The sequence below is a fragment of the Anomaloglossus baeobatrachus genome, chromosome 7 (genome assembly GCF_048569485.1).
Source record: "Anomaloglossus baeobatrachus isolate aAnoBae1 chromosome 7, aAnoBae1.hap1, whole genome shotgun sequence".
Classification (NCBI taxonomy): Eukaryota; Metazoa; Chordata; class Amphibia; order Anura; family Aromobatidae; genus Anomaloglossus; species Anomaloglossus baeobatrachus.
The window spans coordinates 255,023,199-255,041,951 of NC_134359.1; the positions used below are offsets into that span (position 1 = coordinate 255,023,199).

The 18,753-nt window shown below is 51.9% G+C and overlaps 1 protein-coding gene across 1 annotated transcript in view; it reads left to right on the forward strand.

Annotated features, from left to right (window-relative positions):
• The window catches only part of TRRAP (transformation/transcription domain associated protein), a 467,034-nt gene that overhangs the window by 213,353 nt on the left and 234,928 nt on the right, over nucleotides 1-18,753 (forward strand). The window contains exons 34-44 of the mRNA XM_075319755.1: nucleotides 583-702; nucleotides 789-959; nucleotides 1,051-1,232; nucleotides 1,310-1,508; nucleotides 3,298-3,426; nucleotides 3,508-3,774; nucleotides 3,854-4,060; nucleotides 11,442-11,597; nucleotides 12,002-12,136; nucleotides 12,240-12,350; nucleotides 14,122-14,268. Of these exons, the coding sequence (XP_075175870.1) occupies nucleotides 583-702; nucleotides 789-959; nucleotides 1,051-1,232; nucleotides 1,310-1,508; nucleotides 3,298-3,426; nucleotides 3,508-3,774; nucleotides 3,854-4,060; nucleotides 11,442-11,597; nucleotides 12,002-12,136; nucleotides 12,240-12,350; nucleotides 14,122-14,268 (1,824 nt within the window). The remainder of the gene's footprint in view (nucleotides 1-582; nucleotides 703-788; nucleotides 960-1,050; nucleotides 1,233-1,309; nucleotides 1,509-3,297; nucleotides 3,427-3,507; nucleotides 3,775-3,853; nucleotides 4,061-11,441; nucleotides 11,598-12,001; nucleotides 12,137-12,239; nucleotides 12,351-14,121; nucleotides 14,269-18,753) is intronic.

An 18,753-nucleotide genomic window follows, 5' to 3' on the forward strand; every position in this document is an offset into this window, starting at 1 on the left:
TGCCTCGGGAACGACAAACAACCTGCGTCCTCAACAATCAACGATTTTTGGAAAATGAACGACGTGACAACGATGGACGATTTGGTGAGTACTTTCCATCGTTAACAGTCGCTCGCTGGTGTCACACGCAACGACGTCGCTAACGATGCCGGATGTGCGTCACGGAATCAGTGACCCCGGCGATATATCGTTAGATACGTTGTTGCGTGTGAAGGGGCCTTTAGGCCTCTGGAGACTTCGCTCCCTCCCAGTAAAGATCCAAAAATGATCAGCACTAAACTGATGGAAAGATAGATAATTCACAGAGCTCCCGGCGCTCCCAAGTTCAGTAAAGACTGCCCTTTTGCTTTTACTACTTTTTTGAAAAAGTGGTAAAGATAAAAGTCCCAAATTATGGCGTAGCTGTGATGTTCGTTGTGATTTGGTCTCATATGTTGAGTTTTGGTCAGGAAATTGCAGTCCTTACGGGGACCGAGAGACGTGGACATGTGAAATCGATCAATTTTGCCCATGTTAGAGGTGACCATAGACTTTTTACAGCTGTTACGTAGTGAGTTGTAGTAACGCTCTGGTTATCCGTAGGCCGGAAGTCCCTTCAGAGAACCTTTGATAAAATTCTTAACCCGCCATCCATCTCAGACGGTGGAGCTTTTCATGATGGAGGCCACGCTGAACGATCCTCAGTGGAGCCGAATGTTCATGGTGAGTTTCCATCGTCCCGTGTATTGTATATTCACAGCTGACTGTAGGTGACAAATGTGAATCGGATATATTTTTTTTCCTACCAGAGCTTTCTGAAACACAAGGATGCCAAACCCTTACGAGACGTCCTGGCTGCTAACCCTAACCGCTTCATTACACTCCTACTCCCGGGAGTTACACAGACCACTGTGCGTCCGGGCTCCCCCAGTACCAGCACCAGCACCATGCGACTCGATCTGCAGTTCCAGGCTATCAAGGTAATTCTGTAAACCAGATCTCCATGTAGCTGGACGTTGCCTCAGCTTGTTGTATTGTGGTCCGGGTAGACATCAAGCTTCTCTTTTCTAGATAATCAGCATTATAGTGAAGAATGATGAGAACTGGCTGGCCAATCAGCACTCCCTGGTCAGCCATCTAAGACGTGTCTGGGTCAGCGACGCTTTCCAGGAACGCCACCGGAAGGACAACATGGTGGCAACAAATTGGAAGGAGCCGAAGCTCCTTGCCTTCTGCCTCCTCAACTACTGCAAGTGAGTGTCATGCATAATGTATCCATCGATGACCTTACATGCTGGGTTCCTTGTTCTGATGTTATTTCTTCTCCTAGGCGCAATTTCGGGGACATTGAGTTGCTCTTCCAGCTGCTTCGCGCTTTTACCGGCCGTTTCCTGTGTAACATGACTTACCTAAAGGAATACATGGAGGAAGAGATTCCCAAGACTTATAGCATCGCCCAGAAGAGAGCACTGTTTTTCCGATTTGTCGAGTTTAGCGATTCTAACTTTGGAGATGAACTGAAGGCTAAGGTGAGGAACGAAAGCAGAGCACCCCATCTTCCTGCCATGCTACCTATAGCAGTGGTCCCCAACCTATCTGACCTTGAGAGCCACATTTGGCTCTGAAAGAGGGTAGCGAGCCACATTCAGCACTGAGAGACTGTCTTGAACCACATTCAGCTCGGAAAGAGGGTCGCGGGCCACATTCAGCTCTGTGAGAGGGTGGCGAGCCACATTCAGCTCTGTGAGGGTCGCGAGCCACATTCAGCTCTGTGAGAGGGTCGCGAGCCACGTTCAGCTCTGTGAGAGGGTGGCGAGCCACATTCAGCTCTGTGAGAGGGTGGCGAGCCACATTCAGCTCTGTGAGAGGGTGGTGAGCCACATTCAGCTCTGTGAGAGGGTGGCGAGCCACATTCAGCTCTGTGAGATGGTCGCGAGCCACATTCAGCTTGGAGAGGGTTGCGAGCCACATTCAGCTCTGAGAGGGGGTGGCGAGCCACATTCAGCTCTGTGAGAGGGTGGCGAGCCACATTCAGCTCTGTGAGAGGGTGGCAAGCCACATTAAGCACTGAGAGATGGTCGCGAGCCACATTCAGCTTGGAGAGGGTTGCGAGCCACATTCAGCTCTGAGAGGGGGGTGGCGAGCCACATTCAGCTCTGAGAGGGGGTGGCGAGCCACATTCAGCTCTGAGAGGGGGTGGCGAGCCACATTCAGCTCTGAGAGGGGGTGGCGAGCCACATTCAGCTCTGAGAGGGGGTGGCGAGCCACATTCAGCTCTGAGAGGGGGTGGCGAGCCACATTCAGCACTGAGAGGGTGGCGAGCCACATTCAGCACTGAGAAATGGTCGCGAGCCACATTTGTCTTGGAGAGGGTGGCGAGCCACATTCAGCACTGAGAGATGGTCGCGAGCCACATTCAGCTCTGAGAGGGGGTGGCGAGCCACATTCAGCTCTGAGAAGGGGTGGCGAGCCACATTCAGCTCTGAGAGGGGGTGCCGAGCCACATTCAGCTTTGAGAGGGGGTGGCGAGCCACATTCAGCTCTGAGAGGGGGTTGGCGAGCCACATTCAGCTCTGAGAGGGGTTGGCGAGCCACATTCAGCTCGGAGAGAGGGTCGCGGGCCACATTCGGCTCTGAGAAAGGGGCGCGAGCCATATTCGGCTCAGAGAGATGGTTGTAGCTGTTGGCAAGACCTGGTGCAAATGCACCTAGCTGGCAGACAGCTACACATCATGGGCTCCTGAGCCACAAGTTGGGGACCCCTGACCTATAGCATAGAGCCTAAACTGCTTACATCCCCCAATTTGGGATGGTAGGGTATAGAGGGAAATTTTCTTAATGTGCCAGTTTTAGGGGATGTTCATCCTAAGCAAGGTGCCACCAACAGGGGACCCCCAATGATTGTCTGACTTGTGTCCCCAGTTTTTCCATAGATCTTCCCAGGGACCATGAACAGTTCAAGGGGTTTGTTCACTGTTCCGACAACCCGTTCTCATTTACCATATTTACCCCCACGCAAAATAAAAACACTGTACTCCCCTCCGGTGCTGCCGCCGGTCCAGCAAGGGTCGGACCTCGTGTGAATTGGGGAATATAGTAATTGAGAAGGAATTGTCTCTGAGTAATGGACAACCCCTTTAACTGATATAGACCCACCCCAATCTGACAGTGATCAGCTTCCTAGTGGATAGGCGATATCTTGCTTAGAGTGGAATACCCCCTTTTCTTAGAGACCTGTGGCCACTTTCTTCAGTCTTGCCTTTTCTTACTGTTTTCTTTTAACCATTTTCCTCATTTCTTGTCCCTTCTTTTCTCCAGGTCTTACAGCATATTCTGAACCCAGCCTTTTTACACAGTTTTGAGAAAAATGAAGGAGAGCAGCTCCTGGGGCCGCCAAATCCTGAAGGAGACAATCAAGAGAGCATCACTAGTGTGTTTATTACCAAGGTAGTTTTGTCCTATGCGTCTAGTCTTCGGGGGTCTATGTCTAGAGCATTTGTGATGTCCATTTTCTCGGTCCATTTATAGGTGCTGGACCCTGAAAAACAGACGGATATGCTGGACTCGCTCAGGATTTACCTCTTGCAGTTTGCAACACTTCTGGTGGAACACGCTCCGCATCACATCCACGACAATAACAAAAACCGCAACAGCAAACTCAGGCGTCTCATGACGTTTGCCTGGCCGTGCCTACTGTCTAAAGCCTGCGTGGACCCGGCGTGCAAGTACAGCGGACATCTGCTCCTGGCCCACATCATCTCAAAGTTCGCCATTCACAAGAAGATCGTCTTACAGGTGACTACTTCTTGTCTTATCATTGAACTTCAAGCCTCAGTGGAGGTTACGTGATTACATCTCTCTACTCGTTTTCCAGGTCTTCCACAGCCTCCTAAAAGCACATGCGATGGAAGCCCGAGCCATTGTCCGCCAAGCAATGGCTATCCTCACGCCTGCGGTGCCGGCACGTATGGAAGATGGCCACCAAATGCTGACCCATTGGACACGCAAAATAATCGTAGAAGAAGGACACACCGTCCCACAGCTCGTCCACATCCTTCATCTAATAGTGCAGCACTTTAAGGTTTGTCACGTTTTAGGTCAACAAGTCCTCCGCTTGCCAGCCTACTCCATGATGGACGCACCTTTGCAATGATATTCACAATGACCAAATAGGTCATCAGATTATCTGTGTGGATCTAGTGCGCATGTAGGAAATCTGTAAACCATATAGACTAGTGTTTTCCAACCCGTAGTACTCGCAGCGTCCGCTGACTGCTTGCGGCTTGTAGTTCTGCAGCAGATCGGGAGGCACTGGCTGGAGATTATGGACACAGACCAGGAAAACGGATTCTTAAGGAATCCACTGGGTTTTCCATGGCAAACTGGTGTGAAGATGCTTTGGTGATGGTAATTGATCTGCTATTCTGGACATTCGTGGCGGGCACTTTCTTTTACATATAAAATTTGCCTGTCCTGCAGGTTAATTTGACTTACTGATATAAAAGTGTATCTTTAAAGTCTTTAAAGGGGTTGTCCACTACTAGGACAAGCCATTCTTATTCCACACGTTTCTCCCAGGTAACATAATAAAGCCTCTACTCTCCTCCCGCAATGGCGCCGTTCCAGCGGTGTCGAAGCTCACGTTAGGTTGTGACATCACACGAGCTCTGCGTCCAATCAGCGCCGGCATCTGTCTCTCAGTCTTCGGACCAAACAAGCTAATCAACAGGAAGTGAGTGCAGCGGCTGGGCTCACTTCCTGTTGATGAGCACAGCCGCGGCACTCACTTCCTGTTGATTAGCTCGTTTGGTACGAAGGCAGGGAGAAGGAAGCTGGCGCTGATTGGATGCTGGGCTCGCGTGATGTCACAACCCATGTGAGCTGCGGCACTCCTGGCGGCGGTACTGGAGGTGAGTATTGGCTTTATTATTTTACCTGGGAGAAATGTGGAATGAGAAGGGGTTGTCCTAATAGTGGAAAACCCCTTAAATCTTAAAAAGAAAAAAAATGCAAATAATTAATTGGACTCAAACTTTTAATTGATTTAAACCCTACTATTGCTGTACCACCCCCCACCCCCCCACTTTTTACCAAGTCGGAATTGGTCGCAGAGATCGATTTATCTATCTATATATATATATATATATATATATTTCTTTGTCGCTCCTAATTGGGAGACCCAGACAATTGGGTGTATAGCTACTGCCTCCGGAGGCCACACAAAGCACTACACTTAAAAGTGTAAAGCCCCTCCCCTTCTGCCTATACACCCCCCGTGGGATCACGGGCTCCTCAGTTTTCATGCTTTGTGCGAAGGAGGTCAGACATCCACGCATAGCTCCACTGCTGCTGACTGCTGACTGCTGCTGACTATGTCGGATGGAAGAAAAGAGGGCCCATACTAGGGCCCCCAGCATGCTCCCTTCTCACCCCACTTTTGTCGGCGGTGTTTGTTAAGGTTGAGGTACCCATTGCGGGTACGGAGGCTGGAGCCCACATGCTGCTTCCTTCCCCATCCCCCTTAGGGCTCTGGGTGAAGTGGGATTTTACCGGTCTCCAGGCACTGAGACCGTGCTCCATCCACAGCCCCTGGGGATTCTGCTGGATATGGAGCTGAGTATCGTCAGGGACAGGGCCCTGCTACGTCAAGGTACTCTGTGTCCCCGTACAGACCGCGCGCAGACACACTGCAGCATTGCTGGGTGTGTCAGTGCGCCGGGGACAACAGCGCTGCGCGCTTGTGCCATTACTAGCTACAGCTCTGCTGAGTGAGTCAATGTATTGGGAACTGCCGCGCCGGCCGCTGCTGTCAGTTCACGCTGCGGCGCGGCTGGGACTTGTGGTGCGCCGGGGACTTCCGCGCTGGCCGTGCATATATGACGGCCGCGCTTATTACTCGAGTCCCCGGCTTTTGCGGCCTAGTTTCGTTTCGTTCCCGCCCCCAGGCCTGCCAGTCAGGGGAAGGGCGGGACGCTGTACAGAACGTCAGCGCCGAAGGCTGGAGTCTACTTTACATACTCCAGCCCTCACACTGGGCACAGTGGGACGCCAGTTTCCCGCACTTTGTCTGAGGCACGCCCACGGTCCGCCCCTCTTCACAGAACGCCGGCAGCCATTCCTGTGTGCAGTCTGAGCTGGAGAGGGGAGACAAGTTCTGGGAGACCCAGACACGGGATTCTGGCGACCACACACCCGCGTTTGAGCGGGCGGTAAGCGGCACCTCTGGTGCTGACCCCACTAGTGCCGAAGTGTACATTTGTATTTTTATGCTTACATGCTATACATTGCACTCTACGGTCGCTGGTGATTTTTGGCTATATACCCTCCTATATTGCTCAGAGGAGACAACAGCATGTCATCCGCAAAAAGCAAGGGTGCCAAGGCACAGGCTTTCTATGCTGCTTGTACCGCATGTGAGGCTTCTTTACCGGCAGGTTCCACTGACCCCCACTGTGTGCAGTGCTCGGCCCCTGTGGCACTTGGTCTGCCGGGGCCTCTGCTAGAGGTGACCCAGGGAGAACCACCTGTGAATACTGTCCAGGTGACGGGGACGGAGTTTGCAGTTTTTGCTGATAGATTGTCTGTGACTATGACTAAAATTCTAGAAACTTTGCAGTCTAGACCAGTAACTCAGACCATGGGCACTGTTGAATCATTGCTCCCTGGTCCCCCTCAGTTGGAACAGCTCCGGGCTCCGGGGGTGTCCCATGCATCCCAGGGTGAAGGCTCTGACACGGACGACAGTCCCAGACAGCCTAAGCGAGCTCGCTATGAGCGGCCCTCGACTTCATCACACTGGTCAGGGTCCCAGCAGGAGGACTCTCTGTATGATGAGGCGGAGGTAGCTGATCAGGATTCTGATCCTGAGACCGCTCTCAATCTGGATACTCCTGATGGTGACGCCATAGTGAATGATCTTATAGCGTCCATCAATAGAATGTTGGATATTTCTCCCCCAGCTCCTCCAGTGGAGGAGTCAGCTTCACAGCAGGAGAAATTCCATTTCAGGTATCCCAAGCGTAAATTAAGTACTTTTCTGGACCACTCTGACTTTAGAGAGTCAGTCCAGAAACACCACGCTTATCCAGATAAGCGTTTCTCCAAACGGCTTAAGGATACACGTTATCCCTTTCCCCCTGACGTGGTCAAGGGCTGGACCCAGCGTCCCAAGGTGGATCCTCCAATCTCCAGGCTTGCGGCTAGATCCATAGTTGCAGTGGAAGATGGGGCTGCACTTAAAGATGCCACTGACAGACAGATGGAGCTCTGGTTGAAATCCATCTATGAAGCTATCGGCGCGTCGTTTGCTCCAGCATTCGCAGCCGTATGGGCACTCCAAGCTATTTCAGCTGGTGTTACACAGATTGACACGGTCACACGTACATCTGTTCCGCAGGTGGCATCCTTAACCTCTCAAATGTCTGCATTTGCGTCTTACGCGATTAATGCTGTCCTGGACTCTACGAGCCGTACGGCAGTGGCGCCCGCCAACTCCGTGGTTTTACGCAGAGCCTTGTGGTTAAGGGAATGGAAGGCAGATTCTGCTTCCAAAAAGTGCTTAACCAGTTTGCCATTGTCTGGTGACCGACTGTTTGGTGAGCGTTTGGATGAAATCATTAAACAGTCCAAGGGTAAGGATTCATCCTTACCTCAGCCCAGACAAAACAAACCCCAACAGAGGAGGGGACAGTCGGGGTTTCGGTCCTTTCGAGGCTCGGGCAGGTCCCAATTCTCCTCGTCCAAAAGGACTCAAAAGGATCAGAGGAGCTCAGATTCTTGGCGGGCTCAGTCACGCCCAAAAAAGACAGCCGGAAGACCCGCTACCAAGGCGGCTTCCTCATGACTTTCGGCCTCCTCTCTCCGCATCCTCGGTCGGTGGCAGGCTCTCCCGCTTTGGCGACATTTGGCTGCCACAGGTCAAAGACCGTTGGGTGAGAGACATTCTGTCTCACGGGTACAGGATAGAGTTCAGTTCTCGTCCTCCAACTCGATTCTTCAGAACTTCTCCACCTCCCGACCGAGCCGATGCTCTTCTGCAAGCGGTGTGCACTCTAAAGGCAGAAGGAGTGGTGACCCCTGTTCCTCTTCAGGAGCAAGGTCACGGTTTTTACTCCAATTTGTTTGTGGTGCCAAAAAAGGACGGGTCTTTCCGTCCCGTTCTGGATCTAAAACTGCTCAACAAGCACGTGAAAACCAGGCGGTTCCGGATGGAATCCCTCCGCTCCGTCATCGCCTCAATGTCTCAAGGAGATTTCCTAGCATCAATAGACATCAAGGATGCTTATCTCCACGTGCCGATTGCTCCAGAGCACCAGCGTTTTCTACGCTTCGTTATAGGAGACGAACACCTTCAGTTCGTAGCTCTGCCTTTCGGGCTGGCGACAGCCCCACGGGTCTTCACCAAGGTCATGGCAGCAGTAGTAGCAGTCCTGCACTCTCAAGGTCACTCTGTGATCCCGTATTTGGACGATCTACTTGTCAAGGCACCCTCTCAAGAGGCATGCCAACACAGCCTGAACGTTGCGCTGGAGACTCTCCAGAGTTTCGGGTGGATCATCAACTTTTCAAAGTCAAATCTGACCCCGACCCAATCGCTAACATACCTGGGCATGGAGTTTCATACTCTCTCAGCGATAGTGAAGCTTCCGCTGGACAAACAGCGTTCACTACAGACAGGGGTGCAATCTCTCCTTCAAGGCCAGTCACACCCCTTGAGACGCCTCATGCACTTCCTATGGAAGATGGTAGCAACAATGGAGGCAGTCCCTTTCGCGCAGTTTCATCTGCGTCCACTACAATGGGACATTCTCCGCCAATGGGACGGGAAGTCGACGTCCCTCGACAGAAACGTCTCCCTTTCTCAGGCGGCCAAGGAATCTCTTCGGTGGTGGCTTCTTCCCACCTCATTGTCAAAAGGAAAGTCCTTTCTACCCCCATCCTGGGCGGTGGTTACGACAGACGCGAGTCTTTCAGGGTGGGGAGCAGTTTTTCTCCACCACAGGGCTCAAGGTACGTGGACTCAGCAAGAGTCCACCCTTCAGATCAATGTTCTGGAAATCAGAGCAGTGTATCTTGCCCTACAAGCCTTCCAGCAGTGGCTGGAAGGCAAGCAGATCCGAATTCAGTCGGACAACTCCACAGCGGTGGCATACATCAACCACCAAGGAGGAACACGCAGTCGGCAAGCCTTCCGGGAAGTCCGGCGGATTCTGACGTGGGTGGAAGACATGGCATCCACCATATCCGCAGTTCACATCCCAGGCGTGGAAAACTGGGAAGCAGACTTCCTCAGTCGCCAGGGTATGGACGCAGGGGAATGGTCTCTTCACCCGGACGTGTTTCAGGAGATCTGTCGCCGCTGGGGGATGCCGGACGTCGACCTAATGGCGTCCCGGCACAACAACAAGGTCCCGGCTTTCATGGCACGGTCTCACGATCACCGAGCTCTGGCGGCGGACGCCTTAGTTCAAGATTGGTCGCAGTTCCGGCTACCTTATGTGTTCCCACCTCTGGCACTGTTGCCCAGAGTGCTGCGCAAGATCAGGTCCGACTGCCGCCGCGCCATCCTCGTCGCTCCAGATTGGCCGAGGAGGTCGTGGTACCCGGATCTGTGGCACCTCACGGTAGGCCAACCGTGGGCACTACCAGACCGACCAGACTTGTTGTCCCAAGGGCCGTTTTTCCATCGGAATTCTGCGGCCCTGAACCTGACTGTGTGGCCATTGAGTCCTGGATCCTAGCGTCTTCAGGATTATCTCAAGAGGTCATTGCCACCATGAGACAGGCTAGAAAACCATCCTCCGCCAAGATCTACCACAGGACGTGGAAGATATTCTTATCTTGGTGCTCTGCTCAGGGAGTTTCTCCCTGGCCATTTGCATTGCCTACTCTTCTTTCTTCCTGCAATCCGGTTTGGAAAAAGGTTTGTCGCTAGGCTCCCTTAAAGGACAAGTCTCAGCGCTATCTGTATTTTTTCAGAAACGCCTAGCACGACTTCCTCAGGTACGCACGTTCCTGCAAGGGGTTTGTCATATCGTCCCTCCTTACAAGCGGCCGTTAGAGCCCTGGGATCTGAACAGGGTTCTAATTGCTCTCTAGAAGCCGCCTTTCGAGCCTATGAGGGATGTTTCCCTTTCTCACCTTTCACAGAAAGTGGCCTTTCTAGTAGCGGTCACGTCTCTTCGGAGAGTGTCCGAGCTAGCAGCGCTGTCATGCAAATCTCCCTTCCTGGTGTTTCACCAGGACAAGGTGGTTCTGCGCCCGATTCCGGAGTTTCTCCCTAAGGTGGTATCCCCCTTTCATCTCAATCAGGATATCGTATTACCTTCTTTGTGTCCTCATCCAGTTCATCAATGTGAAAAGGATTTGCATTTGTTGGATCTGGTGAGAGCACTCAGAATCTACATTTCCCGCACGGCGCCTCTGCGCCGCTCGGATGCACTCTTTGTCCTTGTCGCTGGTCAGCGTAAAGGGTCGCGAGCTTCCAAATCCACCCTGGCTCGGTGGATCAAGGAACCAATTCTTGAAGCCTACCGTTCTGCTGGGATTCCGGTTCCCTCAGGGCTGAAGGCCCATTCTACCAGAGCCGTGGGTGCATCCTGGGCATTACGGCACCAGGCTACGGCTCAGCAGGTGTGCCAGGCGGCTACCTGGTCGAGTCTGCACACTTTTACCAAGCATTATCAGGTGCATACCTACGCTTCGGCGGACGCCAGCCTAGGTAGACAAGTCCTTCAGGCGGCGGTTGCCCACCTGTAGGAAAGGGCTGTTTTTACGGCCCTATCACGAGGTGTTATTTTACCCACCCAGGGACTGCTTTTGGACGTCCCAATTGTCTGGGTCTCCCAATTAGGAGCGACAAAGAAGAAGGGAATTTTGTTTACTTACCGTAAATTCCTTTTCTTCTAGCTCCAATTGGGAGACCCAGCACCCGCCCTGTTTTCTTAGGGATTTTTGTTTTTTCGGGTACACATGTTGTTCATGTTGAATGGTTTCAGTTCTCCGATGTTTCTTCGGATCGAATTGGTTTTTAAACCAGTTATTGGCTTTCCTCCTTCTTGCTCTTGCACTAAAACTGAGGAGCCCGTGATCCCACGGGGGGTGTATAGGCAGAAGGGGAGGGGCCTTACACTTTTAAGTGTAGTGCTTTGTGTGGCCTCCGGAGGCAGTAGCTATACACCCAATTGTCTGGGTCTCCCAATTGGAGCTAGAAGAAAAGGAATTTACGGTAAGTAAACAAAATTCCCTTCATATATATAATATATATAAATATATATATATATATATATATATATATATAATTATATTATATTATATAAAAGAAATACACAGAACACACAAAAACTTTTAAAAAGGAAGAGTTTGGTGCAAATGAAAAAAAAAACAAAAAAAAAACAGCTAAGAAAAAGACAAAAAAAACAGACAAAAAATGCACTACTGACTGGTGGCCTTTGTGTTTTCAGGTGTACTATCCTGTGCGGCACAACCTGGTGCAGCACATGGTGAGCGCCATGCAGCGGCTCGGGTTCACGCCAAGCGTCACTATAGAACAGAGGAAACTGGCTGTGGATCTAGCGGAGGTCGTCATCAAGTGGGAACTGCAGAGAATAAAAGACCAGGTAAAACAGTGCTGCCATAATCTAACGCACGGAGATTCTTAATTCTCAGGATTGTACCTGTGAGTGAAATACTCCCCTTCTACACCTCCTGAACTGAAAATTAGTAAGATTTGTTTTACGAGCGCTCGGGAAACCATTGCAGCACACACACACTTTGTGGTGTACTGAAAGTTGCTTTATTACATGATGTGACCAGTTTATATAGTACCTCAAACAAAGAAATAACTCCTCTGAAATATGCACCAATAAGAGCCGCAGGGTGTGAACAGAAATGTGAAACTTCCCCGCCCATCAGTGTTAGCCGAGCCCTATGACATCATTCAGTTATAAGACAAGATGGTTTCTATTAGAACTAAATGGATTCTCGCACATACCTAATTAATCTTGCTCTGTTTCCCCACTAGCCTGATTCTGACATGGATGCCAATGGCAGTGGGGACGCTAGCAGCTCCGGCACTGGAGGAGTGAAGAGGAGCATGACCGTAGATGCCGGCCAGGATGTAAAGCGTTTCCGGACGGCCACAGGGGGAATTAGCACTGTAAGCTTTTCTTTCTTTCCGCATTGGTGCTCCATCTCCAGTTGGATTCTCCTGGAATATCGCCGGCTTCATTTTCACGTCTTGGTCTTTTTTTTCATTACAGGTGTTCGGTCGCAGCCAGTCACTCCCAGGGGCAGATGCTGTCATTACGAAGCCTATTGAAAAGCAGCACACTGACACTGTGGTGAATTTCCTCATTAGGATAGCTTGCCAGGTAAGAAATGCAACAGGGCGTGTCACCTTACCAACAGGGCGTGTCGCCTTACCAACAGGGCGTGTCGCCTTACCAACAGGGCGGGTCGCCTTACCAACAGGGCGGGTCGCCTTACCAACAGGGCGGATCGCCTTACCAACAGGGCGGGTCGCCTTACCAACAGGGCGGGTCGCCTTACCAACAGGGCGGGTCGCCTTACCAACAGGGCGGGTCGCCTTACCAACAGGGCGGGTCGCCTTACCAACAGGGCGGGTCGCCTTACCAACAGGGCGGGTCGCCTTACCAACAGGGCGGGTCGCCTTACCAACAGGGCGGGTCGCCTTACCAACAGGGCGGGTCGCCTTACCAACAGGGCGGGTCGCCTTACCAACAGGGCGCGTCGCCTTACCAACAGGGCGCGTCGCCTTACCAACAGGGCGCGTCGCCTTACCAACAGGGCGCGTCGCCTTACCAACAGGATTTTCATATATAATCTAAAGCCAGTGCTATACTGGCACTATCATGCTGATTCTATACATACCTTTAGTTGTGAGATCGGATGTATACTTTCTGACATACAGGCAAGTAAAGTTTGTGAAATGAACTGTTATTTGATTGATAGGTGCAATGCAATTTCTAATAGGTGGGTCGGGTTTTGCTAGTTATACCCGCCCCTGTCTGCCTGTCCTTCCTCCCTCCTTCATTTCCCGGTAATAACAGAGATGGAGACGAAGGACAGGCAGACAGGGGCGGGAATAACTACCAAAACACAACCCACCTATCAGATATTCTGTAGCTGCTATCAATCAACAGTGTATTTCACAAACTTTACTTGCCTGTATTTCAGAAAGTATACATCTGATCTCACAACTAAAAGTTTGTATAGAATCCGCATGATAGCGCCAGTACAGCACTGGCTTTAGTTTATATAGGAGAATCCTGGTGGTTAGTCCTCTTTAATACCAGTTAGTCGCGTTCCCAGAGCCCACGTGACATTGATATGACACGCAGACCCAAAGACCAATCTGCGTTGACTTCCCTCTCCCCGCCTTTGGAAGGAAGTCAGCGCTGCACTCGCATCCTGCTCAAATGTCCGAAGGCGGGGAGTCAGACGTTGGGTGCTGATTACTTAAGCAAGCATTGTTGACCTTAGGGAGATCAACATATCCACTGCGGAGACACCATCACCAAACATGGTATCCATCCACAGACAGCCGTTTCGGGGTATTTGCCCCTCATCAGTGTGGAGGGGCAAATACCCCGAAACGGCTGTCTGTGGATGGATACCATGTTTGGTATAGGTGGTCTCCTTGACTGGAGACTGCCCTTCCCATGGTTGTTCCTTCCCGGTGAAAGACCTGGCTAGTTTCCTGCCAGCGTTGAGAAACATGTGATGGTGTCTCCGCGGCTTTCTCAGTTGGGTGCTGATTAGGCTCTCATGACATAACAACGTCACATGGGCTGGGGGAACATGGCTTTAGGCATCACTGGAACCACCGCCGCGTCGGAGAGGAGTATGGGCTTATTTATTTTTATGGAGGCGAACAAGGGGAATGAGAAGGGGGTTGTCCAAGTAGTGGACATCCTGTTTAATATTCATACTTGATAATTTTATTCTCATATCTAGTCTTTCTGTTGACTAAGGAGCATTTTAGCTCCTTAACATCAGTAAGCCTGCACATCCCTCTGTAACACCCGTCACGTTGTCTCCTTTACCTTGTCCATAAGGTGTGATGGAGAATGTTTCTTGGCGGCGGTCCCGGTAATCTGTGATCTGTTTTCTGTTGTGCAGGTTAATGACAACTCAAACACGGCTGGATCTCCGGGAGAGCTGCTATCTCGCCGCTGTGTCAACCTCCTGAAGACTGCCCTGCGTGCCGACATGTGGCCCAAATCCGAGCTGAAACTGCAGTGGTTCGATAAGCTACTAATGACCGTGGTGAGTGTCCGCCATCTGCACAGCAAGGAGTACATGGACCGGCACCTCTGTGTACTTCAGCAGCATTTTAGGGTCTGATCTAAGTCTTCTGCCCTTTCTCGGAAAGAAATTGTATACTTATTATTGCCCATAGTCAAAAAATGCAAGAAGCGACCTTGCTCTGCCAATCACTTCTGCCCCAAATTAATGGGGGACTAGTTAACGACTCAGAAGGGGTCTAAGGTAATGCGCCCTTTTTAATTTATTGGCTGTATTGTTGATTTCTGATACCTTTGTGGAATATGTATACTTATCTTGAGAACAAGATTGTGCCTCGCACCGTTCTGGATGAACACGTGACCATGCACGCACATCCCCTCTCTCTGTTGACCTGTATAGAAATTCCGAAAACACAATTTGTGGAACTTCCATGAAGGTGAATGGTGAGAGCAGTGACACAACCTTCATGGCATTTCCTGTGAATATGGAGAAATTGCTAAAAGAAGAGTCACTATGCAAGAAAATTGGCACCTACCAATAGAAATATCATTTTTATTGAAAAATACATATACAAACACAGTTCACACATAGCAAAAGAGGGCAAAAAAATCACACAAACAATATGTTAATACCAGTCTTTGTCAGACCATGTGTATTGCCGAAAACTGGCTTCTTCAGGATTTGGTATCTGTTCTATATATCTCCTGGCCAGTGGAGGAAATAAGAGTATACAGACAAGGCAAAAAGGGATACCGTGTTTCCCCGAAAGTAAGGCCCTGTCTTACATTAATTTTACCCCCAAAAGTCCCACCCTGCCTTACTTTCGGGGGAGGCCTTACATTGGAAAAAAAATGACAATCCTCCCCCCTGCAGCCTCCCCATTGTTTGAGATCCGGCATCCACCCCTTCCTCCCCCCTGCAGCCTCCCCATTGTTTGAGATCCGGCATCCACCCCTTCCTCCCCCCTGCAGCCTCCCCATTGTTTGAGATCCGGCATCCACCCCATCCTCCCCCCTGCAGCCTCCCCATACAGTGGTTCTGCCCCCCACTCTGCCACCACACACACTGACACATACGGTACCGGTACAGCCCCACACGGCACCCACACACATATCGTACCGGTACCGTACACACACACTGACACATACAGCCCCATACGGCACCCATACACATACCGTACACACACACACACACACACACACACACACACACACACACAGAGTTTCGGAACTTACCGAAATCGGAGCGAGCCTGCAGGCGGTGACGTCGCGGCTGATTTCGGCCAATCAGCTGCGAGCCGGCTGACTGGCCAATCGCAGCTCGAGCTGAGGGCCAATCAGCTGCGAGCCGGCTGACTGGCCAATCGCAGCTCGAGCTGAGGGCCAATCAGCTGCGAGCCGGCTGACTGGCCAATCGCAGCTTGAGCTGAGGGCCAATCAGCTGCGAGCCGGCTGACTGGCCAATCACAGCTCGAGCTGATGGCCAGCAGGGAGCCTTGCGGGGGCCATTCACCGGAGGCGGACCACGGGTGGCACGAGACTGGAGAAGGCCTGGATGGAGCGAGGGAACAGCGGCAGCGGTAAGTTCCTGTACTTTCCCCAGGGACCCCCACCCATATGCGGCCTTACATTCCCCGGCCCCCCCCCGCTACCCTGCCTTACAATCGGGGGGTGCCCTACATTGGCGGACCCCCCCGAAACCCCCACCCTGCCTTACTTTCGGGGGGGTCCTACTTTCGGGGAAACACGGTAGCAGTTGATTCTTTCTGTGAGGTAAAACATTTCTCTGTCTGTTTTATCACAGGAGTGAGTATTTCTGCCACGCCTCGAGCCCTCTCAGCTGATTATAGTCAGGGACAAACAAAGCTCAGTGGCAGCCAGAACTTCTATCTGACTGAATTAATTTATGATAAGCTCATGGGACTGGAGATGCAGCAGAAACACTCACTCCTGTGATAAAACAGGTAGGGTAATGTTTTACCTCTCAGAAATCAGCAGCTGCAAGCCACTTCTATGTCGTCTGTATAATCACTTATTCTCCCTCCCCTGCTTTGGAAATGTGGCATGATCAGACATGTTCCTGTATGGCCACCATGTGTGTGTGTGTGTGTGTGTGTGTGTATGAAGAAACAGAGACCATGATTCCAATGATGTGTCACTTACTGAGCTGCTTGCTATAGTTTTGATAAAATACCTGTGTTATCTGTTGGAAATTACCACTAGGAGACTAGTAAAGCTGCTGCCATGTTTTCCTCCTTATTGATAAGCTGTGTATAACCCCGCCCCCACCACTGATTGGCAACTTCCTGTATACACTTTGGCACCTTTCTGCCTATGCAATCAGTGATGATGTGGGCGGGATTATGCAGAGAACTAGATGATCTGCAGCAGATAAAACTGTGATTTTATGAAGTCTAGTAAGTGACACATCACCGCAATCGGGGTCTCCACCCCTACGTCATGCTGGCCTCAGATGGGGTAGCAAAGTTGCAGTTTTCTTTGTCGCTCCATTGGGAGACCCAGACAATTGGGTGTATAGCTTCTGCCTCCGGAGGCCACACAAAGTTTTACACTTTAAAAAGTGTAACCCCTCCCCTCTGCCTATACACCCCCCCGTGCATCACGGGCTCCTCAGTTTTATGCTTTGTGTTGAAGGAGGCACACATGCACTCATGCTCCCATTTTAGTCAGCAGCAGCTGCTGATTGTATCGGATGGAAGAAAAGAGGGCCCTAACAGGGCCCCCGGCATGCTCCCTTCTCACCCCACTAAGTCGGCGGTGTTGTTAAGGTTGAGGTACCCATTGCGGGTACACAGGCTGGAGCCACATGCCGTTTTCCTTCCCCATCCCTTAGGGGCTCTGGGAGAAGTGGGATCCTATCCGGTCATCCAGGCACTGGGACCGGGCTCCCTCCGCAGCCCCTGTGGGATTCTGACGGACAGGAGACCGAGTATCATCAGGGACAGGGCCCTGCATCTACAGGTACTCTGTGTCCCCTTGGGGACGGTGCATGGAGCACCTTGGCCTCAGACGCTGCAGCGACTGCGGTGTTGGTATGAGACCGGGACTACCGCGCCGACCGCACCTGCTGGCCGGCCGCGGTTTTAACTTTAGTACCCGGCTTTTGCGGCCTAGTGCATTAAACTCCCGCCCCCTGGCCTGCCAGTCAGGGGTAAGGGCGGGACGGTCGGTCTGACGCCGACAGTGAGGGCTGGAGCACACTTGGCTGTCCTCCGCCCCCGTCACTAATCACTCTGGGGCACCAGATTCCCGCACTTTTGTAGTTACGCCCACGGCTCCCTCCTCCCCTGTGAACGCCGACAGCCATGTTTTAAGCACATTCTGCCGGTGGAGGACTTCTGGCTGCATCTCTGGGAGACCCGAGGCAGGGAATCTGGTGGCCACACACCGCTTGTGCGGTCAGTAAGCCACATATATATATTATACTTGTTTTTCTCGGTTCGGCTGTACTGTTAGCTTGTGGCTATATATCCCTCAGTGATCACGCTCCTGGGAGACAACAGCATGTCGTTCACAAGGAGCAAGGGTGCCAAGGCACAGGGTTATTTCTTTGTCGCTCCATTGGGAGACCCAGACAATTGGGTGTATAGCTATGCCTCCGGAGGCCACACAAAGTATTACACTAAAAGTGTAAAGCCCCTCCCCTTCTGCCTATACACCCCCCGTGCTCCCACGGGCTCCTCAGTTTTCATGCTTTGTGCGAAGGAGGCAGACATCCACGCATAGCTCCACAGCTTAGTCAGCAGCAGCTGCTGACTATGTCGGATGGAAGAAAAGAGGGCCCATAACAGGGCCCCCAGCATGCTCCCTTCTCACCCCACTCTTGTCGGCGGTGTTGTTAAGGTTGAGGTACCCATTGCGGGTACGGAGGCTGGAGCCCACATGCTGTTTTCCTTCCCCATCCCCTTAGGGCTCTGGGTGAAGTGGGATCCTAATCGGTCTCCAGGCACAGGGAACCGTGCTCCATCCACAACTCCTGGGGACTCTGCTGGATAAGGAGCCGATTATCGTCAGGGACAAGGCCCTGCTACTTTGAGGTACTCTGTGTCCCCGTAGGGACAGCGCACAGAAACACTCCAGCATTGCTGGGTGTGTTAGTGCGCCGGGGACCGCAGCGCTGACCGCGCTTGTGCCATCACACACTGCAGCGTGGCTGGGTGTGTTAGTGTTACTGGGGACTACCGCGCTGACCGCGCGCTGCCATTTCACACTGCAGCGCGACTGGGAATGTTAGTACGCCGGGGACTACCGCGCCGACCGCGCTCAAAAGCCGGCCGCGCTTATAACTTTAGTCCCCGGCTTTTGCGGCCTAGTCTCACTTTTTTCCCGCCCCCAGGCCTGCCAGTCAGAGGAAGGGCGGGACGCTGTACAGGACGTCAGCACTGGGGCTGGAACATGCTTTGCATACTCCACCCCCCTCACTGTGCACAGTGGGGCACCAGATTCCCGCACTTTCTAGGGCACGCCCACGGCCCCCTCCTCTCCT